Raw genomic sequence first — 26,779 nt, forward strand, 5'->3', positions numbered from 1 at the left:
TTATGCATTTCAAAGTAAGTCGCACACAGCAATACACTTTACTCCAAACACATCAGTATGGTATCATTAATAGAATTTAAATTTGACTATTTTGTGTTTTTTTTTGGTAAAATTTGCCATTGCCCTTTATATGACTAGCTCCTCCACTGGGCTGAAGTGACAGTGTCTATCCAAAACTTAACATATGATAGGATCTTAATGGTTGTTAAATAAATGAATTTAACATTTTATCAGATATTAACTAGAATTTCTTGATTCATATATAAAAGTAGTTTTGTCACACCTTTACTTAGTGAAGTTGTTGAAGGCAGCTTATATTTCACCAGTTCAGCATCATAGCCCATTGAGAAATTTAATCTGTTGATAGTAGACAGTTGATCACCACCCTGTCTTTCTACAAAGCTCCACAAGGTGGTGCCCAAATATCTTTTCTTTTTTTATTTTTTTCAAACAGTAATCCCTCAAGACCCAGTCCTCCTGAATTTGTGTTAGCATTTGGCATTTCTGAATTGGCCGATTAGCATAATAGAAAAATATATAAGAAGCAAAAAAGTTCTTACATTAAATAAAATTATGCATATGTATTTCCATAATCTGTAGTTTTGGATATAAACAATGAATAATGACTATAATAGTTCCTTATATTCATGAATATTTTTTACCTTATTAAAAGTTTTTCACATTCCCAAATAGTAAACGTATTAATTCACCTTAAGTCTCTTTTACCGTAAACTTTGTCATTCAATAATTTGCTCTTAGTATAGAATTTGAAAGGACAGAAAACTGTAGCACACTATTATACAGGAGAAACTATATAATTTAGATGTAAATTGAAAAAAACAGTTGACTGTTACCTTAACTAGGGACAAGGTTGTGCAAATCAAAGTTGTAGTCCGTTGACATAGGGTAATATGTTGCTTAATATTCTCAGAATGCTTTTGTTCCAGGGATTCAATAGTTATGTTAAAACTTTGTTGAATATTCTTATTAAATCCCAAATGGATGGACCAGAAAACTCAAATGGGTGTTGTCCTTATTTGTGCAGACGATGATATTTACTGGCTGTATTTTGATAAAGTCTGGATAATATGGGCCAAGGATCACTGAAATCAGTTTAACAATCCCCAGCTACTCAAGCAAACCTGCCCAAACTTGGAGGGAAAGTATTTGAGCTCAGGGTTCTAAAAAGTGGTGTTCCATGCCCTTAGTGGCCAGGCATTAAAATTTACACAATGAGATGTGAGACTCATTATGTGCTGGAATTTAGCCCATGAGAATTTGTCCTGAGCCTTTTGCCACTAAAGTTAAATCCACATTTTCCAAACATATATTGTTGACCATAAACCAGCCTCCTTTTTCTCCTCCTCTGGCACAAGCCTGAGTGATACAAAAGCCTAGAAACCTCCTGCAGTATCTAGGGGTGATGAAAGATGGACAGTTAAAACACAAAGATCTAAAATTTATTCCCTCATTAACTCATGGTATGACTGTGGGTAGTCTCAATACCTGCCCTCTGTCTTATCATCTGTGAAATGGAAGAATTGGATAAATGTGGCCTCTTATGATTCCTCCCAGTTCTGAGATACACAGTGCTATTATCTATCTCCCATACAAGAAAAGTTTAAATACCCTCTAGTGGGGAAGCCCAAGAATTCACCAAGATATGGTACAACATGCTCTATAATATCCTAGAGTAAAATCAACTGAATTAATAATAGGAAATATTATTCCCTTTAAAAGCAGGGTTTGGTGGAGGCTTACGTAGGTCTGGTCTTTCTTTTGGTGGGCTCTGTGTATAGACGTTGACTGCTCTATTCACTAGTGGAAGGGAATGGTTTTAAAAAATATCAAGCATTCAAACCTATAATAAAATTTGATTTATCCATTTTCTTTGGAAAGGAAATTTGTGTATTTTTTAAAATAACAGTCTGATTTCTAATTTGTTTGGTGTAAAATAATGTGCTTTTACTTAGGAATAAGCATGGAAAAGATAAATATCATTATTACAGTAAATTTTTAACTAAATATTCTAATACTGGTATAATGGAAGTTTCTGCTGTCACTGTGGTCTGGGAAGCATTATATGTTGTATATGTGGTGTGGTTACTTAAGCTGGTGACCAAATGACACACGAGGAAGCAAACTATATCAGGGAGTAAACAATAAAAAAAGATAGTTGAGTAGAGGGAATGTGGAAGGGTCAACTTGATTAGAATTTGGTGGGGGGAGCAGGGCTGGAGTCACTCTGCTCTAGACTTTAGCAATGCTACATTTCCTACATTTCCTTAACCATTTTATTACCAATGATAACTTGCATTCTCCTATTGTACTTGAATGCTTTTCATCTTTACCTTAGTTGGTTAATAGGACCAACAGTACTATTTTAGTGTTCCTCTAATTCACTGACAAAAGGCATGAGGGTGTGTCCAAGTCTTATTCTTGGTTCCAAGAAGGATAACAAAGTCCAGACACTTCAAAGTTTTGGGGCAGGAGTTAGTGATTCTACATATCAAGAGTGTACATGGGGAGGACTAATGCCATCAAAAAAGAGGGAACTGTATCTCTTGAGAGAAAGGGTGGCTCCCAGGGCATTGGGGCAGTTGAGCAAGTCAGGCCCTGAACACTGTTGCAAGTGTCTCTGGACGTGGCTCCTCGGGAAGTGGAGATTGGCTGTCACTGTGGGCCCCAAGGGGAGGGGAAAATGGATGTTGAATGGATGGAACCAAGGTAAATGTGGGGGTAAGAGAGGAGTTTCGCGAGAGTACACAAGGATAGATATAAAACATGTAATATTACACCAAAAACATATAGGGGACGACAGACTAATAATGTAAACCATAATGTAAAACATAGGATAACTAAAAATTTAGAAAACTGTATCTCCTAAAGTATGGACCACAATGTAAGCACAGATGTCACCTTGTTTGAAAGCTATTGTCTCAGAGTCTGTACATCAGTTTAAGTAAATATGATATGAATAAGTTATAAGAATACCGCTGTGGAAGGGAAAAGGTTTTATGGTGGATGTGTGGGAGTACTGTATATTGTATATATGAATTACTGTGATCTAAGGCTCTTGTGAAGAGAAGCTCAATAATTAGGAAAAAAGAAAAGAAAAAGATAGGATGTAGAATTTTTCCAAATCAATACGTATTCTATATCTAACCTTTAAACCCATCGCTATATTCCATTTTACTAGTAAGGGGTCCTGACATTATATTGGGCTTCACTTTTCAGTAAGTTTTGGATCACAGAGTGGTTCAACAATGGCAGCGGAGGAATACTGGTATAGGATGTTATTGACAGGTGATATATGGTTGACAGGCAGTTATACAGGGCATATGTCCAGGGTGCATGGTAATGTTTGGATATACTCATAGTGGCAACAATTAAAAACAACAGCTGGGGGGGGATACTGGGTTCCTGGCCGGGGGTGCTCTGTCATGGTCCCTAGGGGAGCAGCGGCAGTCCCCCAGGTGCAATGGTAAGGACCAGGAAGGAATGAGGGTCCAGTAGTAAGCCCCTGATACTAATGACTATGCTTGTGAGCCTATACGCCTGAAATAAGAACAAGGCCTAGAGCAGCACTGTGCCTGGGAGTTTCCTCCTGACAGCCTTCATGTTACTCAAATGTGGCCAGTCTCAAAGCCAAACTCAGCATGTAAATGCAATGCCTTCCCCCCAGCGTGGGACATGACACCCGGGGATGAGCCTCCCTGGCACCAAGGGATCACTACCAAGTATCAGCTGATGATGTAACTAGAAAATGACCTTGAATTAAAGGTTCAACGCGGACCAGCAGAATATCCCTGTCTACATATAATAACAGGAGTTTATTTATTTATTTTTTTTCCAAAGAGAAAGGTAACTTACTGAGTGTTTATTGCTTTTCAGCATTTCCCATTTGGGTCTGAGGTAATATGCTGCGGGCACGGAGTTCTCATCTCGACAGTACCACTCTTCCAGTAATTTGGTATCCAGCTTTGCCTCTACTGCAGCATCTAGAATCATTTCAAATTCTGAGGCTTCCACTTCTCCAGGGATTTGGATGTTTCCATATTTTTCACCTAATAGTCCCTCTGAAGCACCATCCAGGGCAGCTCCATGTCCCGAAGACGCCTCCACCTCTCATCTCTTCCTGCCTTTCCCCATACCCTTTGTCCATTATGTCCACTTTTCCCAATCCAATGCCACCTCTTCTATGTGGACACTGGATTGGTTGTGTCCATTGCACCTTTATGTCAAGAGGAGGCTCAGATTCCACCTGGATGCTGGATGCAATCCTCCCATTTTCAGTTGTAATCACTCTAGGCTCCATGGTGTGGTGGTTGTCCTTCTTCACCTCCATCTTAGCTGAGTGTGGTAAGTCCAATAAATCAGATTGTAGGTGCTGGAGTCTGTTGAGGCTCAGGATCTGGCTATCACATTGTCAGTCCAGAGATTCAAATCCCCTAAATATATCTTAAACCCCAACATTAACTGCACCTCCAGCACATTAGCATGAAAGTCTTATGAAGGGAGATCCCATCTGAGTCCAGATTCATCACACATAAACACCATTTCCAAAGAGGGGCCATCTGCCCTGGTAGTTAACCCCATCGGCCATGACCATAACTCCCATGGGTCTCTTTAGCCCTCAAAGGAACCAATATCTGGGGGTTGTATCTGCTTTATCTGTCTCTCTGACTCTGCTCAGTTGTGCATGAGGGCAAACCTTCTGCCAGCCTCCAGACTCTTTTTTAGAAACTCGTAGCCATATAAACTCATTTCTCCTTTCCATTTCCCCCTTACTTTAGGTCAAACAGCATTTTAAAGTCATGGTATTTTATGTAGACATGGATATTCTGCTGATCCGCATTGAACCTTCCGTATAAGGTCATTTTCCAGTTGCATCATCAGTTGGTAGTTGATAGTGGTCCCTCGTTGCCAGGGAGGCTCATCCCCGGGTGTCATGTCCCACGCTGGGGGGAAGGCATTGCATTTACATGCTGAGTTTGGCTTCGAGACTGGCCACATTTGAGTAACATGAAGGCTGACAGAAGGAAATTCCCAGGCACAAAGTTGCTCTAGGCCTTGTTATTATTTTGGGTTTATCAGCTCACAAGCATAGTCATTAGTATCAGGGGCTCACTGTTGAACCCTCACTCCCTCCCGGTCCCCACCACTGTACCTGGGAGACTGTCGCTGCTCCCCTAGGGACCACGACAGAGCACCACTGGCCAGGAACCCAGTACCCCCCCTACTGTTGTTTTTAATTGTTGCCACTATGAGTATATCCAAACATTACCATGCACCCTGGACATATGAATAACAGGAGTTTAAAATGCTGTTTGACCTAATGTAAGGGGGAAATGGAAAGGAGAAATGAGTTTATATGGCTGTGAGTCTCTAAAAAAGAGTCTGGAGGTTGTCAGAAGGATTGCCCTTATGTACACCTGAGCAGAGTCTCAGAGACAGATAAAGTAGATACAACCCCAGGTATTGGTTCTTTTGAGGGCTAAAGAGACCCACAGATTCTATGGTCATGGCAGATGGGGTTCACTGCCATGTCAGTTGGCCCTTCTTTGGAGCTGGTGTTTCTGCGTGATGGAACTGGACTCAGATGGATCTCTTTTCACAAGCCTTTCATGCTACTTGACTGGAATTGTAGTTGGTGCTGGGGTTTAAGATATATCTAGGGGATTTGACTCTCTGGACTGACAATATGATACAGGTCCTGAGCCTCAACAGACTTCACCCCCCTCAGCTAACATAGAGTTGAAGAATGTCAACCACCACACCATGGAGCCTAGAGTGCCTACAACTGAAAGCAGGAGGATTGCATCCAGTATCCATGTGGAATCTAAGCCTCCTCTTGACATAGATGTGCAATGGACACAACCAATCCAAGGTCCACAGAGAAAATGTGGCATTGGTGTGGGAAAAGTGGCCATGGTGGCTGCTGGGTGCAGGGAATGGGAGGAAGAGATGAGATGTGGAGGCGTTTTCGGGACTTGGAGTTGTCCTAGGTGGTGCTTCAGGGACAATTACGGGACATTGTAGATCCTCCCAGGGCCCACTGGATGGAACGTGGGAGAGTATGGGCTATTATGTGGACCATTGACCATGAGGTGCAGCGATGCCCAGAGATGTACTTACCAAATGCAATGGATGTGTTATGATGATGGGAGAGAGTGTTGCTATGGGGGGAGTGGGGGGGGTGGGGGCGGTGGGGTTGAATGGGACTTCATATTTTTTGAATGTAATATTTTTAAAAAATGAATAAAAAAATTAAAAAGACTGTATATGGAAAAAAAAATAGAAGGGGAATTCTAAGAATAAATTTCCCCAAATTTGGTAGGAAGGACATTGACTTGTCCTTTCTTAGTTGCTAGTATTCCTTTCTACTCCCAATCAGCATTATGAGGTGACTGAAATTTGGAAAGATTGTGAACCTTTGCACTGTACCTTAGTCTTGATCCAGATGTACATGAGTGTACTCCAGAAATCATGTTCTTAAAGCTAATCCATTCCTGTGGGTATAAACCTATTGTAAATAGGACCTTTTGATGAGGTTACTTCAGTTAAGATATGGCCCAGGGTGGATCTTAATTCTCTTACTGGAGTTCTTTGTAAGAGAATGATATTCAGACAAAGGGAGAAAAAGCCACAGAAACAAAAAGCTAAAAACAACAAAACCTAGAAGTGAAGGAGAGACTAGCAGACACCACCATGTGTCTTGCCATGTGGCAGAGGACCCAAGGATCACTGGCAGCTGGACTTTGGGAAGAAAGAATCACCTTGCTGCCTTGATTTGGACATTCTCATGGCCTCAAACTGTAAGCTAATAAATTTCTATTGCTTGAGGGAATTTAGTTTGCTTTGAGAAGCCTAGCAAACTAAAACTAGAAGTTTGAGCTTATATATTACTATTATCTCATATTTCTGAGATATACCAAGTTATACCAAACTTTGATTCCTTTGAAATGATCCTAAGATGACAAAATACCACCACTCCTGAAATGAGGATCTTGGTACAGGTACTAAGACTAATAAAACCAATGCAGATACTATGGTAAAGTATTAATAAATAATTGAAATGTTGAAAATGATTTCCTTGTAGCAGTGCTCTAGAGGAGAGCAATCTGTTGTATCATGGTACTCAGGTGATTGATGAACACTAAAAAATTACTTGTAATAATCATTCATTCAACAGTTACTTGTTGAGTGTTGACTCTGGGCTACCTACAGCAGTAATGATAAAAATAGTGTGCTTTCTCCTACAAAGATTTTGCTACACGACAACTTTTGGAAGGGCATGGACTCCAAGTTGCCTTTTTCTAGTCATCATGGTGATTCCTGTTCTCTTATTCAGTCTGGTGTATGTACAATTTCACATGAATTCAAGACCATCGGTTACGACTAAGACAGTGTTGTTTCAGTGCAAGGCTAATTGCCTTATTAAATTGATAGATCTCAAGATTTTCTTTTGAGTCCTCTACCCAATCATCTTAGTGCTAACTGCCATACCTGGGACTGAGAGGTGACCGATCTGGAGTTGGGTTATCCTATTTGCGATTGGCCTATGAGGGAGGAAATGAATGAGTAGGTAGGACTCCAACTCCCCACCAACTTACAACAGAACAGAACAATCAGAATAACTCCAAAGCAGGACAGCTTTAGTCCATTTCTTCTCTCCAGGAGTCAATGGATTGCTTCTTAGGCACCGTTATTCAAAATGTTGCTCATCTGTCCCAGGAAAAAGAGAGTTGGCTTTCTGAGGAAATGCTACTTCCTCGTCCCATGATTCTCATCTCCACTAAAGGGAAAAGTGGGACTAACATCCTGAGACCATTAGGTAACTGGTTGTTCCCTGGTAAATTCCACTCTTTCACTCCTGCAGTATACCTACCCTTTCTTCTATTACCAAGCCCCTCAAAATTTCCTCCATTCCTCAAAAACTGCATTGTGACAACAAACCTGGAACATTCACTTGCACACTTAGTTCGTTAAAACAACAGTTGTCAAAAAAGAGGCTCCAACTGAAATATAGATTTCAATGTGCTTAAAGGGGGCATGTTAGATTGTATATAAAGTAACTGAATAAAAATTAAAAAAAGAACAAAACCTGTGGAATTTCACTAGATGGCTTAGATATGTTAAACTATAGACTGTAGTTAATAACACATTTATAAAAATGTACTATCTTCCATTGTAATATTCCACACCAATACAAAGGCTAATAGGATAGTATATGGCAAATTCTGTATTTTATGTATGATTGTTCTGTAAACCTACAACCCTCTAATAAAGGAAAGCATCTCATTTTGTTCATAAAAAAAAAAAAAAGAGGCTCCAGGACCATGTAGACCTGGGTTAAAATTGTGATCTGGCTTTCTCTACCTTGAGTATGACGGTGGGCAAGTTATTGAATTCCTCTCTGCCTCAATGTCTCATCTGAAAAATGTAAAATCTTATAGTTCCTGCTCTAAATAGGTAGTTGTGATTGTGCAGGACTAAATGAAATAATGTGCATGAGGCATTTAGCATAGTGCCTAGCACCTGGTAACTGTTCATGAATGGAGGCTGTTATTGTTACAGTAAGGAAATCTATAAACATTAAAATGCCTTTCTAAGACAGCTAGTTTCAAACAATTATACCATTAGCGTTTATGTTGATTTCTCCTAGCATCTGGCTATTCTTTTTCTCAGAGGCAGTCCTTAGGGAACCCTGTCTGTCAGCTGTCAAGGAGTCAAGCGACGTCTTGGCGATATGTTTTACACTCATAAGCATTGACTTAATATGGGCTATAACCACAAGGTAGAAAATAGGACAAAAATACAGTGGGATATAATGACCTCCTTTCCTGTGCACAGGCTGCAGAATCTTGGCCATTGTGAACATACCTATCATGTTACAGTTCGACAGGATCTTAAGAAATAATTAAATCTACTACCTCATTTTATAAGTGGGGAACTGAGGCCCCATAGAAGTTAGGGGCAGAACCAAGACTACCCTCAGATCACGCTTTCACTCCATGTTTTATAAACTTACAACAATTTTTAAATGTCACAGAAGTAGGAAGATTAGAAGAATAAGGACCCATATACTCATCACTTGACTTCACTAATTATCAACCTGTTGTTTCTCTCGGAAAAACCAGTCTTGAATCTGCCTGTAGTGTCATTTATAGTTTTTCCCAGGGATGTTCAGAGCCAATATCTTACAGCTCATCCCCCAGGTAAAGAAATGAAGGAATAATAAAAGGAGGACATAGCATGAGAAAAAAAGGCAGGCTGTAAGTACTAAAATGAAGGACATTCACTCAAGGTGTTTTTACAGGAGTCTAGAAAACACAGACTTGCTCCTAAAGGACACTGTTTCTTTAAATTACTTACTGATCCCACCCAGATCTTGCACCCTGGCCAAATGCCTGACCACTCTTGCTTTAACTTAGTCTAATAAACATGAATAAAAGCAAAAGACCCAAAAGCAAAGACAATTTTTATTTCTAACAGAACAGAAGAATATCAAATAATAGCCCACTCTATCCTCAACAATAGTCTTTGCTGTTGGCATTTGTTTAACCGTCTTTAATTCCTGTTTGGCAGACTTTGTAAGGTAAGACATATCTGCTTTGTTTTCATCCCTTGAAATCAGATAGGACCATCTAGGAATTGTAGGAGAATAAGTGGCTTGCATACTGATTATGTGAAGAAAATTTGTCAAAATTTTTTATCCTTTGTTTTACTTTAAGTTACTAGGAAAATAATAATAACTTAAAATATAGAAATTCTAATTTTATTTTAAAGTAATTTTTTAATTGATTTTTAATCTGCAATCTATTACATAGCATTACAATAATGTTAATATCTTTTGGGACAGCTATTTCTTAATTTGGAACAGGTTTTTATAATTTAGGATTAATTGCAGAATACTTAATAATTTGGCTAGTTTGGCAATTTGAATAGTCTCCTTTTTCCTATCATTTTATCTTTAGAAACAGTAGTATACAAACATTGTGAATAAAATTGGTAAATTCTGCTGATGATTTTATTTTGAAAATTCATAAAATGGAAAGTCTTTTATATTTATTGATGCTTATATTCACCCAAAATAAATTTTAGTCAATCAAGTAAAAACACTGCATTTGATTAAAGATAATCATTGTTTCTGCATTTATAAAATAAACCGATAGTAAGCAAGAGTTTTTATATTTCTTTCATTTACCTAATAGCATTCTGTTCTGAAACCTTTTTTGTTTCTGTGACATCTGAGAGAGAGAAAACTAAGGATCAATAAAAAGCAAAGCAAAATAAAATACGGCAAAAGTGATTAGAAAGTAGGTGGGCTTTTGAGTTGCCAAACTAATGAAGAAGAAAGACTTCAGGAAGTCAGGAGATCTAAAAAACTAGAAAGAAAAGTAGAAAGGTGTAAACATGACCTCTGGATAATATATGGAAACAGAAATGAATATCAAAACTTTGGTTTGGGAGAGCTAGGTAAAAAAGCTCAGGACAAGTATTAATCAAATATGAAATACTGTGAATATTATTAATGGATAAAGTATATTTGTGAACACTGTATATGCTAATACAGAGATTCAGTTATGAATTCATGATTACATATCAAGCAAACTGTATGTGGAAGTGCTCAGGGAAAGATAAGACTTTATACTTAAAGCCAGTTTTTTTCAAAGCCCAAATGAGGCCTGAAAATGAGAAGAAAGTGATCTTTTTCCTTAGGATCCTACATTGAAATCACCTTCTTAAGATTTTTGAAGAGTTCTCTTGATCCCATCGCTTGTAAAATCTCTCGTTCTCAATGAAAATCAAATCTCTACCTCCTACTTTCAGAACTTCTGAGAAGTTCCTGATGGTATGGGCTCAACCAACGAGAAGAGTCATATGTAATACCAGAGACATAGTGTTATTCCTTTTCCCCTCTGAAAATGCAATAGCAGCTGTGTTTTTCTACATAGCCTTATCTTTATACTAATATTCAGATTAAACTTCAATATCCTCTATTCTTCTCTTTGGTGAGTAAGGGGATTACTTGGGGAGTCATGTTGGTTGTGTGTTCTATTTCCTTAGCACACCTCTTCTGTTTTGTTTTGTTTTGTTTTGTTTTTTTAATACCCAGCTGTTTTCACATCTTAGCATACCTTTGAAGAGCAGTTGGTATTTGGCCAATTGCACTTACACTTGTCAGTGGAGGAACTCAGCCATACTGATCTAAAGCTGCTTAATAAACGTGCTGCTGGACAATTCTATATGAGGAGCCGTTTATGGCATGGAGTCCTCTATTTGTCCATCCCCAACCCAACAGCTTTGCTTCACTTTGGAATTTATCCATTTGGCATTTATGGAAGAATTAAGTTTCCTATCTCACTCCTCACTGCTTTTGCATATATTTCTACCCCCTATTCAGAGTCTAGAAAAATCATGCTCATGATTTCTCAGTTCCCATTCCCTGAAGGCATAGTACCAAAGAAGGAATATGTGATTCTTTTTCCAGAGCTCCTAAAATCGGTGGAGTTTAAGCAGGCAAATATTTCCAAACCATGCCAAATATTGGTTCAAATAAGTTTTTTTGTTCCCATTCTCTTGGGTATACTGAACTAACAACACATGAGTCTTCTCTTGCCACGGGAGCTTGTGTGTTTAAACGTCATTTGGTCATTTGTATTTCCTCTTTGGCAAATATCTGTTCTTTTGCCCATTTTTAAATTGGATTGCTTGTCTTTTATTTTTTTTAATTTTGAAAAATTAAAATTTCTTATTCATTTGTTCCCTTATTTACTGTCTGTTTTCTCCCCTAGAGTAAGGGTTGGCAAATTAAGACCCATAGGTCAAATCTGGGCCCCCATCTATTTTTTTAGTATTAAAAAATTTTATTGAAGTATGTCACTCATATGTGAATATACATAAGCAATTTGTATATAGTAAAAGTTGTGAACTTACAGAAACAAACATGCATATCATTATACGGGTTCCCTTACATCACCCTACCACCAATACCTTGTATTGTGAAATATTTGTTACAAACTATGAAAGAGCATTGTCAAAAAACTACTAAATATAGCCCATACCTTATATTTGATGTATTTCCCCTCCACCTACCCTATTATTAACACCTTGTTTATTATTATATATTTGTTACAGTTCATGAGAGACTGAACTATACAGTATTTACTGTGTTTTACAGTCCCATGCTTTGTACAGTCCATTCGAAGTGTATACTCAGTGCTCTTATTTTCACAGAGTTGTGGTGTTATCACCTCAGTCAATTTTAGAACATTTTCATTATTCCAGAAGGAAAAATCTCATATCCTCCTATACCCCACTTTTGTTGACCCTTAGAACTGATAAATCTTTTTTTGCCATTGCTGCAAAAATATTTCAATATTACTGTTACTATTATCTCTAAGTTACATTATAGTTATGTTATAATTTTCCCATGTATCACCATATTCTTAACATGCTGTAAAAGAAGAACATTCTCATATTTATACTTATATTTATGCTGATAACCACAAACTTCATCCACCTCTGAAATTACTGTTATACCAGTCCCTAGATTATTTTCTACCTCCCTTTCAATTGACATTTATATCCTTAGACTACCCCTTTCATCCACAATCACATAGTATAACTAAATCAGCAATATTAGTTATATTTACTATAATGTGTTACAATCAAATCTATTCATTTTCACACTTTTTCAATAAACATTATAGAAAATTCTCCGTACATTAAGGATCAGCTCCCATTCTCAACCCATATTCTATCTCCTAGTAACCTATATTCTAGAGCAGGGGTTCTTAACAAGTGGTCCATGAGCTTGAATTGAAGTTCAAAAAACCTTTATTCTTGTGGGGATGTGTTGATGCAGATATGATATATTTATTAAATACACAGTATAGTGTGGACTTAGTATGGGATACATGGAACAAAAAAGATTGAGAACCCCTGCTCTAGAATTTGCCTTCATGGAGTTTACTCAACATATTTAGTTCGTATTAGTGAGACCATACAATATTTGTCCTTTTGTATCTGGCTTATTTCAGGAAGGTTTATCCAGGTTGTCATATGCATCCTGATTTCGTTTCTTCTTACAGCTGAATAGTACCCCATTGTATGTATATGCCACATTTTGTTTATCCATTCATTGGTTGATGGACACTTGGGTTGTTTCCATATTTTAGCAATTGTGAATAATGCTGTGTCTTTTTGTTGTTGAGTTGTGTGATCTCATTATATAATATGGAAATCAAAACCCTATTGTGTGGAGGGGATGTGGCTTAAGCAATTGAGCTCCCACTTCACACCTGGGAGGTCCTGGATGCAGTTCCCCCGTGCCTTCTGAAAACAAAACAAAACAAACAAAACAAAACAACAAACAACAAGCAAAACAAACGAAAACAATTTAGGGAATCCAATGTGACTCTGTTGTTGAGTTCCAGCTTCCCGCATGCGAGGTCGTGGTTTCAATCCCTGGACCCCGGTACCTAAACAAAACAAAACAAAACAAAACACCTTAAAACCTTATCAGGTATATAGTTTCCAAAAATTTTCTCCCATTGAGCAAATTGCCTTTTCACATTCTTAACAAAGTCATTTGAAGCACAAAGTGTTTAATACTGAGGAGGTCCCATTTATCTATTTTTTTTTCTTTCATTGCTTGTGTTTTGGCTGTAAGGTACAAGAAATTGCCACCTAACATAAGATCTTGAAGATTTTCCCCTACATTTTCCTCTAGGAGTTTTATGGTTCTAGCTTTTATATTTAGGCCCTTCATCCATTTTGAGTTAATTAAAAAAAAATAGGGAAGCTGATGTGGCTCAACTGATAGCATATCCACCTACCATATAGGAGGTCCAGGGTTCGAACTCAGGGCCTCCCGGCCCATGTGATGAGCTGGCCCACACGCAGTGATGCTGCACACAAGGAGTGCCATGCCATGCAGGGGTGTTTCCCACGTAGGGGAGGCCCATGTGCAAGGAGTGCACCCCACAAGGAGAGCTACCCTGTGTGAAAAAAGCACAGCCTGCCCAGGAGTGGCGCCACACACACGGAGAGCTTATGCAGCAAGATGATGCAACAAAAAGAGACACAGATTCTCGGTGCCACTGAGAATACAAGTGGACACAGAAGATACACAGTGAATGGATACGAGAGAGAAGACAACAGTGGGGGAGGGGGGCAGGAAGGGGAGAGAAATAAATAAAATATAAAATCTTAAAAAAATAAATAAATAAGGTGAGAGATAGGGATCGTCTTTCTTTCTTTTAGATATGGATATCCTGTTTTCCCAGCACCATTTGTTGAGTAGACTAAAAAGAACATGAAAAAATGCTCAATATCACTAGCTATTAGAGAAATGCAGATCAAAACTACATTGAGATACCATTTCATGCCTTACAGAATGGCCATTATTAAAAAAACAGAAAACTACAAGTGCTGGAGAGGATGTGGAGAAATAGTAACACTCTTTCAGTGTTGGTGGGAATGTAAAATGGTTTAGTCTTTGTAGAAGACAGTTTGGCAGTTCCTCAGGAAGCTAAATAGAGAACTGGTGTATGATTTGGCAATCCCGCTGCTAGAAATATATTCAGAAAGATCTGAAAGCAAGGATGCAAATAGATATTTGCACATGCATGTTCATAATGGCATTATTCAAAATTGCTAAAAGGTGGAAACAATTTAAGTGCCTGTCAACCGGTGAATGGATAAACAAAACGTGGTATATACATACAATGGAATACTATTCAGCTGTAAGAATAAATGAACTGGGAAAGTACATGACACATAGATGAACCTTGAGGACATTATGTTGAGTGAAATAAGACAGACAAAATAAGGAATATTGTATGGTCTTATTAATATGAACTAAATACGATGAACAAACTCGTGGAGTCATACTATAGAGTATAGGTTAGTAGGAGACAGATGTAGGTTGAAAAGGGGAGCTGATAGTGAATGTATGTAGAATTTTTAATAAGGTTCATTGTAAATGTGTGGAAATGGATAGAGTTGATGGTGGCATGTTATAATGAATACAACTATACAGCTGATTTTTAAATGTGACTGAATAGGGTAGTTTAGGAAAGTTAATGTTGATTGAAGACAGCTAGAGGATACTCTAGGGACTGAGTAATAGAGTGATTTTGGTTGCAGATGAGGATTGTAGTTAATAATGTAAATACAAGAATGTTCCTCTATTACATGGTGTTAAGAATATGCTGATACATGGGAAAAATACAACTAATGTAATTTAGAGACTATAGTTAACAGTTATAATGTAATACTTTTGTAGCAAAAGCAAAGAAGGTACTATATCAATGCTAAAGGTAAAAAAAATGATGGGATTTAATTTTATGAGATATGAATATAATCAAGCATTTTTTCCTCATTTTCTTTATTAACAAGGATACCTCTTTCTAAAAACTGGAGAAAAAATTGAGTTTGCTTTTAGGATTAAATAAGATAAATGTTCCTGGATAGAATTTTTTAAAAGTAATTCTTCCATAATTTGTTAAGCTGCCTTTTGTCTGTTGTTGTTGTTGTTTTTTAAGAGTTATTATTTATTTTTTTCTCCCTACCCCCTTGTTGTTTGCACTTGCTGTGTGCTGGGTCTTAAGGAGGTACCAGGAACTGAAGCCAGGACCTCTGATGTGGGAGGGAGGCACCTAATTGCTTGAGTCACCTTTATTCCCTCCTTTGTTGTGCCTCTCATTACGTTTTTTCTTGTGTCTCTTGTTGTGTCAGCTTCCCATTATCTGCCTGTCCTGTCAGCTCGCTGTCTTGCTCATTTTTTTCTTTAGGAGGCACCAGGATCTCTGCTCCCTGCTTAGTTGTGTCTCTCATTGTGTTTTTCTTCTTGTGTCTCTTGTTGCGTCAACTTGTTGAGTCAGCTTGCCGCCCCTGCCCATCACACCAGTTCCCTGTCTTCTTTAGGAAGCACCAGAAACAGAACCATGTGGTAAGTGGGAGTTCAGTCCCCTATTCCACATCCACTTCCCTGTTATTTTTTGAAGTTGAAATAAAGTTTACTTTTTAAAATATTTAAAAAAAAACTTCATTTGATGGATACTTGTATTCGTGGGCATATTGATTGATGAAGCTGACTGAGGATTTTATTTTATCGACAAGAATTAGATTTTTAAATAGTTAATCTATACAGAAAAATAGTTGTACAGGACTGTTTGGAGGAGATGCTTCTTGTCTTGAAGTCCTATCTTGATCCAAGTTCTTCCAGCTACACTGGAAGAACAATGCTGCTTTTAAGTAAATCTGTCTGGTTTTTTGTTTTTTTTCTTTCTTTCACTTTTGATTCATTAACTATTGCAGTCACAGGTGCAGTTTGGAACCCCCATGGAGACAAAATTTCTAAAGTAATTATAGAAAGTAGCAATGGGGGATTTAAGGAAACAGATGAGCTGTTTGATTTTTTTTTTTTTTAAGATTTATTTATTTATTTAAATTTCCCCCTCCCCCGGTTGTCTGTTCTCTGTGTCTGTTTGCTGCGTCTTGTTTCTTTGTCCGCTTCTGTGGTCAGTGGCACGGGAAGTGTGGGCGGCGCCATTCCTGGGCAGGCTGAACTTTCTTCGCACTGGGCGGCTCTCCTTACGGGCGCACTCCTTGCGCGTGGGGCTCCCCTACACAGGGGACACCCCTGCGTGGGGTGGCACTCCTTGAGCGCATCAGCACTGCGCATGGGCCAGCTCCACATGGGTCAAGGAGGCCCGGGGTTTGAACCGCGGACCTCCCATGTGGTAGACGGACGCCCTAACCACTGGGCCAAGCCCATTTCCCGAGCTGTTTGACTTTTAACTTGGTCTTTGCATTCAATGTAGTTGTGTGTGTAATATTAACAATGAAATGGTGGTGATTCTCTACAACCCTGTAAAAATAGTGGATTTGTTATGAGTCAGTTATAAAGGAAACAAATAAATTGACTATCCAATAAACTGAGTACACCCTGAAGAATCTGGAAATGTCAAAGCAGATCCTTGTGATTGAACTACTGTTATCCATATAGGGTGCTACTGAAATGTTTTTCAATGGGTCAGCCTTTCCCTGACTCCCCATGATGTAATGGGATATTAAGAATACTTGGATATAATTCTTTGAATATAGTTTAGAGAAATATTCACTAATAATTGGTTGTTGTACTATGATTTATGTGGATTAGAAACTTCTAAAATCTCAATGTAGGTGTTTTTCTAGAAATTTGAATGAAAACTTTCTCTACTCAGGCCACTTTTCAAATCTGCTGGCTTGAAATTCTAATATAGCAAATACCATATCTTATTAAAATATTTGTAACTAATTTTTCTTTTAAAGGTGCTGCAAGACAAATGACTTTTCATCATATGCCATAATGTGGAATAGATACTTTTTCTTCTGTCTCCTGCTTTTGTCAGCTTTAATGAGTCAAACAGCTAATGGACAAAGAAAGAGAGGACAAAAGTCAAATTCATCTGCAAGGAAAAATTACCTCCAGGGTAAGAGAATGCTCTGCTTTGTTTCTAATTATTATTAGTAACTTGTTAAGACACTCCCATGGATTTTTCTAAGTAGAATTACAAGTAAATAGCAAATCATATATGTATTATATATAAGTATATATGTAACATTCTATTTAGATACAATTTTGATATTACAATATCAACATAACTTTCTTCTAAGGTTTATTTTTTATTTATCTTACCTCTCCCCCCCAGTTGTCTGCTCTCTGTGTCCATTCGCTGTGTGTTCTTCTGTGACGGCTTCTATCCTTATGAGCGGCACCGGGAATCTGTGTTTCTTTTTGTTGCGTCATCTTGTTGTGTCAGCTCTCCATGTGTGTGGTGCCATTCCTGGGCAGGTTGTGCTTTCTTTCGCGCTGGGTGGTTCTCCTTACGGGTCGCACTCTTTGCGCATGGGGTTCCCATACGGGGGCTGGGGGGGACACCCCTGTGTGGCAGGGCACTCATTGTGCACATCAGCACTGCACATGGGCCAGCTCCACAGGGGTCAAAGAGGTCCGGGGTTTGAATCACGGACCTCCCATGTGGTAGGCAGTTGCCCTATCCATTGGGCCAAGTCTGCTTCCCACAATATCAATATAACTTACACACTTATATTACATCACAGTTTTCAGAGCATGTATATATTTATTGTCTCATTTGAGCCTTGCAGTAACCTGGTGAAGTAGGCAGGCCAGAGATTGCTACTCATAAATAAATTGAGGTTCAGAGACGTTAAGTGGCATGCCCAAGGGCATAGGCAAATCAACTGGTAAGACACAGAGCTAGGACTCAGACTTAAGTCTGCTTTTAAGTTAGGTTTTTTTCGCTCCCATTGTTGCTATACTGTGAAGTATATAGTAATTTTCTCCCTTGATTGCAAGAAAGTTAAAAAAAAAGTGTGAACTAACCAATATGACACACCTGAGAATTAGGTAGCATATTTACATCTAGACTACCTTGCCCAGTGCTTTTTGAATTTTTAAAATATGATGCATTCTTCTTCCCTTTGACCCTAAGCAGGTTTTACATTGAGAAGGTGTTCAGAATATATGGGATTTTGCTTCTTTGCTTTTGATTTGCATGATTTCACATAGGGCAACATAATTTATAGAGATCGAATTCTTTACAATCTAGGCCTGATCTCCAAGGTGTTTCTATTATTCATCTCCCTCACCCCTCAAAAACAAAACAAAACAAAACAAAATCAAGCACAACTCCTTATGTAAAGTTGTTTCATGAGTAGGGATAATTATTATGCCTTACCTGTTCTATTTCAGGCTCCACTTGCCTCATAGATGTTATCTTCATTGTGGACAGTTCTGAAAGTTCTAAAATTGACCTCTTTGATAAACAGAAAGATTTTGTGTATAACTTGAGTGATAAGATTTTCCAAATGACCCCAGCCTTCTTAAAATATGACATTAAACTGGCAGCCCTTCAGTTCAGCAGCTCTGTCCAAATTGATCAACCTTTTTCTTCTTGGAAGGATCTGCAGACTTTTAAGCAGCAGGTCAAGTTGATGAAACTTATTGGACAAGGTACTTTCTCTTATTATGCCATCTCCAATGCCACTAAGCAATTTAAGACAGAAGGGCGTAATGGTGTTCAAGTGGCTTTGCTCATGACTGATGGCATTGATCATCCAAAGAATCCAGATGTTCAAACGATTTCTGAACAAGCCAAAGCTTCAGGAATATCATTTATTCCTATTGGACTTTCCACTGTGGTCAATGAAGCCAAACTTCGTTTAATATCTGGGGATTCATCTGGAGCATCCATTCTACTGCTGAGTGACTTTAACCTTGAAGATAAAATTAGGGATCGCCTGGTAGGTACTGAATGGGTTGGTTATGTATATGTTTTTTCTTATTATAATGCTGATATCTTGGCCACAAATTCTGTAATGTTAGATACCAGATCAAAAAGTTGGAAAAAAAATTAAAGAGAATTACCTTCGGGAATGGAAAAAAGAAGAGACTTATCTGAAGTTTTTCTCCACTTCCTTGGTAATTTACACCAGAGAAGTGGGAGTATAACAGGCTCATTGCCCGGAATTGCATTCTTAGGTTTACTGCTAGGTAATACGAAGGATTTTGGAAGGATTACTTTCCAATCATATATCTAATCTTCCTGTTTATATATTTATATATGAAAACTGCTAACATATATTCAATTTGTGGTCAACTTGTGGTCTGTTTTGTTTGTATTATGTTGGTCTTTTCACACTCCATATCTGCAGGACTATTTTTTTTTTAAGAACATTTTTTTTTAAAATTTTTAGCCCCCCTGCCTTGTGGCTTTTTGCTTACTGTCTGCTCTCTGTATCCAATTCACTGCGTGTTCTTCTGTGTCTGTACTTATTTATTTATTCCCCACCCCCCTTGCGGCTTGCTTGTTGTCTGCTCTCTGTGTCCATTTGCTGTGCGCTCTTGTGTTTCTTTTGCTTGTCTCCCTCTTTTTGTTGCGTCACCTTGCTGAGTCAGCTCTCCATAGCGCTGGCAGGCCGGCAGCACTCTGTGGCACCTGGGCCAGCAGCTCTCTGCAGCATGTGGGCGAGCTTGCTTTCACAAGGAAGTCCAGGGACATGAACCCAGGGCCTCCCATATGGTAGATGGGAGCCCACCTGATTGAGCCACAGCCACTTCCCTACAGGACTATTTTTTATTCTATTTTACCTAGTGAGATAGTATGGCTACTAAAGCAAAGTTACAGATTCCCATTTCTTTATTATCTCCTTGTTTCTTAGGTGTTAATAAGCCCACTCAGTTTAAAATCAATTTAACATCAGCCAAAGCTTTCTCCCATTAGATCAACAAGTCTCACTTGATTATTCCAATTGGTTGTATCAGTGCTTTTCTTACTGACTAATCAACTATGTATGAGAGACATTCCTTGCTGCTTTGAAATACAAGGTAAAGGAATAAAAATGAAATCCTTCTTTACTACATTCCTTAGAGAGAAAACTCCTGGAGATAAATTCGTTGATTTGTTAACTGTTAAAATTTATTTTCTTTAAAATCCTGATTTTCTTTGATTTCTTAAGAAGAAGGCAAAGGTGACCTTCAGGTACCAAGCATTTGTTGTAAAGAAAACTCAGGCCCCATTTGGGTAGAGCTCCTACCCAACTGAGAACATAGGTTCTTGGCAGTGGACTTGAAGCAGAACTGTTTGTCTGTTTCTGGAAAACCAGAAAATAGCCAAGAGTTCCAGTGACGCTACTCTTCCTTACCATCCTGTGATTTTGGCTTTTGATTTGTATGATTTGTTCTCATGGAAGCTGTCTGACAAAACCACTTCTTGGAAGGAGGGCTGCTTTCTGACCACTTCCAGAATCCAAAAGTCTCCTTATGCTCTTCAAAGAAATGTATAGCAGAGTTGAATGTTTCGAATTGTCACCTTGTAGGAGGCAGAACTTGACTCTTGAGCAGACTATTGAAAGATTCTTCATCTAATTGAAATTAAAAATTTCTGTTTTGAAATAATTACATAGTTAACTTAAAAAAAAAGTTAAATAGGTATAATTTACACACAAAAACTGCACAATTCCAAGTTTTGACAGATGTATACACACATGAAACCACCAACCCAATCAGGATATAGAACATATCCATTACCTCCAAAAGTTTCCTCATGCCTTTTTGCAATAAATCCCCTCTCCCCTTGCTCCTAAGCAACTAATCTGACTTTTGTCACTCTAGGTTAGTGAATATTTTCTAGAATTTTATGTAACTAAACTCATACAGTATGTTCTTTTTTTGTGTTAGCTTCTTTTACCTGTAATGATTTTGAAATTCATCTGGGTTGTTTTTTGTGTCAGGATTTTATTTCTTTTTATTGCAGAGTAGACTTTAGTTGAATTTAATAGATATGAGCATCCAGAATGAATAGATTTTATAGGAGTCAAGAAAAATCAAGGAATCCTTGTACATTCCTTAACACTTCTAGCAGGAAGTATCATGTAAGAAACCAATTAAAACATTTCAGTTATGAATTATCCTATAAAGACCTGATGATTCCAAATTACAGAGGATATGTAAAATGTTTTTAGTGCCATTTTATTATGATTTACATAACAGATTTGAAACCTAAGAACCAAATCCAACCCAGTAAGAGATAGTATATGGAGATTTATGAATCTTTCCTATCACCTTTGATGTTAAATATTAACAAATCCTTTATGGTAATAAGGGTTGTGGCAAGTTGACCTCTCTCTCTGATGATTCTTAAGAAAAACAAATTTAGCATACCCCCTCCTTCACACATCAAGAAGGGAGCAACTTGACAATTTCTGTATCATCTTTAGAATTTTGTGCTTTATTAATGTACTACTTTTGTAGTTCAGTTCCCATTTTCCAAGATCTCCTTTGTTCAGAGCCTTATTTCTGCTCTCTTTTTGAGATTTTAGAGCTAGTATCTTGCTATTATTAAGCTGAAAAATGTTTGTCATAGAGTGTGTTACCCTTGCCTACCAAGTTTTTTACTCTCATCCTACCTTCTGTCCCCTTCTCATGGCCTTGACCTCAAACTCACAAAATTGGCAAATCCATCCTTGCTTTTTCCTTTCACATATATGCCATCATAAAAATCTTACTCCATTAGTAAAATTCACCTTCTTTTGCTCTAGTGAGGGTTTTTCTCTGCTTATCCTTTTAATATAAACTTTAGTACACACAGAGAAGCGAATTGAACATGCCTTCCCTCTGGCTTTGGCTATGTTCTCTTAGCTCTCAGTTTCTCAAATTGTCTGCCTTACATGAAAGTCTTCCATGCTTCCCAAGGCTTACAGCTCTGTCCTCATGGGCCCTTTTGTCCACTCTTTTCAAATGTCCCTACTCACTGCTTCCTTTGTCTTACTGCCCACGCTGGCCTCTATGACTCTTTTTTTCCTCATAAACTTTGACATATAGAACAGCATACCATCAAAAAGTTGGTTCCTTGCATTCCTCTCTATAAACCCACCTATTCCAAGAAGCCATCTTGTTTCCTCCAGTCTAGGATCTCCTTCCCACGCTGCTTTTTGCGTGCTGTCTGTTCTCTGGTCACTATAGTGCCCTTAAGCCTGGCCTATTATTCTTTGTTCGAAACAATCTTATCTATTGTGCAATTTTGTTTCCATAGAAATATAAAATTCCAATAAACACAAAACTACATGAGTTCCAAAAATAATTATTTGTGTTGCTATGGTTTTAAAACTTATTGCACATGTTTTAAAAGAGCAATGTGGCAAAGCAGAAATTGAGTTTTGAAAGGAAGAGTGGGAAAAAAGTGCAAAAGTACACATCAGGCATCAGGCTCAGTAATTCGTCACATGGGCTACTAGTTCTTAAAACTCCAAATATCTAATCTGCTTTCAACCTGGATTTACATTGACTAGCAATTGAAAATCATTAGTTGTGGTCGGGGTAGTGATAGGTAAGGCTCTGAATTTTGTAAATGGGGTCAGTGGCCAGAATTTGATAGCTCTGGAGACCAGATCATCAAACCTTCTAATTTTATGTATGGGAAAAATGATCTAGAAGGATTACATGACTTACCCAAAACCACATAGCTAATTAATGGTAGAAACAAGATGGAAACCCAGGATGACACTTAATCTCCCCCATTAAATCATTTAAGCCACTTAAAGCATTTTTCTGTCTCTTCACTCAAAATTAATAGTTTATATGGAAATAAAAAAGTAAAAAACAAGACTAATAAGGTGCAGAGTCCTTTTTAGAGGTTCATATCTTATCTTTAACTTTTTAATTAAATCCTTCATTTTTAATACCTTGCAATAAATATTCCAGTGCTTTTTCCTTCAATATTCTATTTTATCATATGTAGATTACCCTTTAAGATTCAATCATAGAGAGCCCATGTGGCTCAAGCAGTTGAGTGTCTACCTCCCACATGGGAGGTCCTGGTTCAGTTCCCAGTGCCTTCTAAAGAAAAAGCAAACAAATAATCAACAAACAACAAGCACACAATGAACAAAAAATGAGCAGGGAATGGATGTGGCTCAAGTAGTTGAGTACCTGCTTCTCACATGGTTGGTCCCAGGTTTGGTTCCCAGTGCCTCCTAAAGAAAAACAGAAACAGACAACGAGCAAAAACAATGAGCAAAAACAACCAGCAGACAACATGCAAAAACAGCAAGTAGACAACAAACAAAAATCAAGCAAACAATTAGCAAACAAGAGAAACAATGATAGACTCAAGTTTGACAGAATAATTCCTACCTTTAGAAAGTAATGATTACATTTGTAAACATAAGTCAATTTCTTATCAGTATTTAACTTCAGACATGGCCTTTGGTGCACTTATGAAGTAAATATGGTAGTGAGACCCAGATGTTGGACAAAAACTGAATTATGACATTTCTCTAAAATTATGAATCGAAATAGGTTTGAAAAACATTCTGGCTAATTCATCCTTTGCCTGAGTGGGTAAGTATGGAGTGTTACTAGATGGCCAGGGGGCCTATCCCTATCCCTGGCTCTCCCAAGTGTGTGATCTTGAGTGTAAGTCACACCACTGTGGACCCAAGTCTTCTCAGGGCAAAAGGAAAGATTGGATGTGATTGACTTCTAAGGTCCATTAATATTTCCTGAAGTTACAATTCTAAAATGAATATTCAATGCTGAGAGATAAATGCATGAATAGGGCTGGAAAAATAGAAGAAGGGAAAATCCACAATTATGTTATCTGCCTAAGTCTTTCTAGGTAAAAGTGAAAAATGTCTAATTATGACAGATTAATCTGGCCACCAAATTATGGAGATTATTGGGCTGGTAAAGGAAACAAACAATAAAACAAGTGACATCTGTAATACAATAAAGTTCCTAGGAAACAAAGAATAATTTTTAATATTACTGCCCCCTTCATGTTTCCTATTATTACATGGCTCAGAATGCTCCTTGTGGGGTTGGCTGGTAGGTTTCATTGCTTTTACAAGGTTGAAAAGTCTGAATTGCTATTCTTCTTGGAAAGTGCATATCCTAGAAGGAATAATTAAGACTAATAAGATGCTGGAAGTAGAACCATGAATCAAATTAATGTTTCATTCTTTTTTCTCTCCTAGGACACCTTATTTAAAGAAAAGGTAAGTACCACACATTTTGATTACTATGAATTACTGTAAAAGCTTGCATTACTGAATCAGCATTAGATGATAATTCACATTAGATGATAAGGTGTAACTAAATAAAAATGCTTAATTCTTTTAAAACTGAGTCAGTCTCTTTTGAGGCAGCCATCTGATTTCTCTTATGCCATCATATCTATGGTAGGTTAGAAATTTAGAAAAAGTAGGAAATAATATGACTTTAGAGAGTCAGAAATCAGTGATAACCCAACAGCATAGTTATTGCTTATTCTGATCTGGCTTCCTTTACTCTAAGCATGTCTCTCACAGCAGCTGCTGTGGGGGTCCTGCCCTTTGGTGGTGTGCTTGGTGTTGGCCCAGGTTGAGCGGGTGTTCCTGGTTAAGAGCCTGAGCTCTGAGGGCCCCTGCTGCCTGCAGGATTGACTTTATGCACATTCTCCTTCCTTTTGTGAAGAAAAGGGAGCCCTGTCATAGAAACCAGCATTCCAGGCAAAGAAAGCTGGTCAATATCAGTTGGATAGGACTTTGGGCAATAGAGGACTATCAACTTGCTGAGGACTCCTGTATGTGCCTTTTTAGAAGCATTTCTTTCTAAAAACTGTGGAAACCTGAACTTTGTTAGATATGCTGCTTATTGAACATCAGGAAATTTGCAAATATCATTGCATAAAATAATAGGGGCCAATCAAACCATGTATAGTACCACATTTCATGAATTATACATGGTCAAATACACCATTATTGTGTACTATTAAGAAAGTGAAGCACCGTCCTAATTAAACTATGATAGAGTACTTTCTTATCAATTAGAATTTTAACTTACACTTATTAAAAGAGTCCTTGTAGATTTACTTAGACACAGATTTTTAAAATCTTGTCTCACTTTTGTGCATACATGTAAGAAATAATGTAAACAAAGTAAACTGGTTATTTCTAAAGCTTGTTCACATTCAGAGTTTAACTCTTATAAGCCACTTTTTGACCCATAGTCTTTGATGTCCTTGCTTTTCTACACAATACTGGCTTCTGTGCCCCCAAAAGCATTAGTGAGTCAGTATTTCTTAAAAGAATGCTCTAAAAGTGTCTCTGGAATTTTCTTCCCAGCCACTGATACTCATTCTGTAGGTTTTAAAGTTCATGTGCAGAAAATAACTTCATCATGACTGGGTCTGGTCAACAGCTATTATAAGACTCTTCCTAATTTCAGAAATGTTAAAATGAGGAAAAACATTGGATCGGAGAATTGATAAAATACGGTATACGTCAAATATTTCTTTGTTGAATAAAGCAGTATTTGATATTTTGTATATCACTGCACTTTGATGTATCATATAAAGAAGAGAAGCAGCAGAAATTCCAAATGTCCTCTGAAAATGTTTTTCTCCCTTTTAACTGTCAATTATATGTTACTTTTTTTTTTTTGGTGGGAAGTCTATTTTACTTAACCACAACAAAGTTTAATGTTATTTTATTAGCTGGTTCCTAATAAGCTAGATTTTGGCTAGAATAATTTCACAGGGAGAGTAAAATCTCCATAAATTGATAAAATGTCTTAAAGGAGAGTTCCATTTAGTTATGATCGAACAAAATTTGAAATACTGTATTTTACTGTGTGTTAATAATGTATTTCATTATCGATACAGTGTGGAAACAAGATTTGTGAATGTCAGAAAGGAGATGCCGGTTCTCCAGGGCTTCCTGTGAGTATATTTCTACTTTGGAGTTAAGGTCAAGTTAGAAAATCCTAGCAATGATAGCTCTACTCACACTTGAAAAGCACTGGGGCTATTTTGTGCTGTCAAAAAGTCATTGTAGAAGAGATGTGATGTGGGGCATTTTGGGGATTTTGAGTTGTCCTAAATGATATTTCAGGGTCAGATGCTGGACTTTATATATCCTGCCATAACCCACTGAATGTACTGGGGGAGAGTGCAAACTACAGGATAAACTGTTATCTATGCAGGGCAGCAGTGTCCCAAAAGGTGCTCACTGAGTGCGATGAGTGTGCCACAATGATGGGGGAGGTTGTTGGTGTGGGGGATGGGGGTATACAGGAACCTCTTTTATTTTTTAATGTAATATTTTTTGTACGATGTATATATCTTCAAATATATATAATTTACAAAAATGATGTTGTGAGGAGGTGGGGAGTGGGTTATATGGGACCTCATGCTTTTTTCTTTTTTCTTATGTTTTTAAT

General features: G+C 37.7%; 1 protein-coding gene across 4 annotated transcripts in view; it reads left to right on the top strand.

Moving 5' to 3' along the window:
- The window catches only part of COL28A1 (collagen type XXVIII alpha 1 chain), a 233,162-nt gene that overhangs the window by 32,303 nt on the left and 174,080 nt on the right, over positions 1-26,779 (top strand). The window contains exons 1-5 of one of the 4 annotated variants that reach the window (XM_071215160.1): positions 9,404-9,601; positions 17,329-17,489; positions 18,773-19,323; positions 24,556-24,576; positions 26,223-26,279. In XM_071215160.1, the coding sequence (XP_071071261.1) occupies positions 17,366-17,489; positions 18,773-19,323; positions 24,556-24,576; positions 26,223-26,279 (753 nt within the window). In that variant the 5' untranslated portion in view covers positions 9,404-9,601; positions 17,329-17,365. Of the gene's footprint in view, positions 1-9,403; positions 9,602-15,846; positions 15,965-17,328; positions 17,490-18,772; positions 19,324-24,555; positions 24,577-26,222; positions 26,280-26,779 lie in introns of those variants that run through there. The other 3 variants (XM_058296959.2, XM_071215161.1, XM_071215162.1) reach the window with 3 other exon arrangements.

Source organism: Dasypus novemcinctus, chromosome 5, assembly GCF_030445035.2.
Source record: "Dasypus novemcinctus isolate mDasNov1 chromosome 5, mDasNov1.1.hap2, whole genome shotgun sequence".
Classification (NCBI taxonomy): Eukaryota; Metazoa; Chordata; class Mammalia; order Cingulata; family Dasypodidae; genus Dasypus; species Dasypus novemcinctus.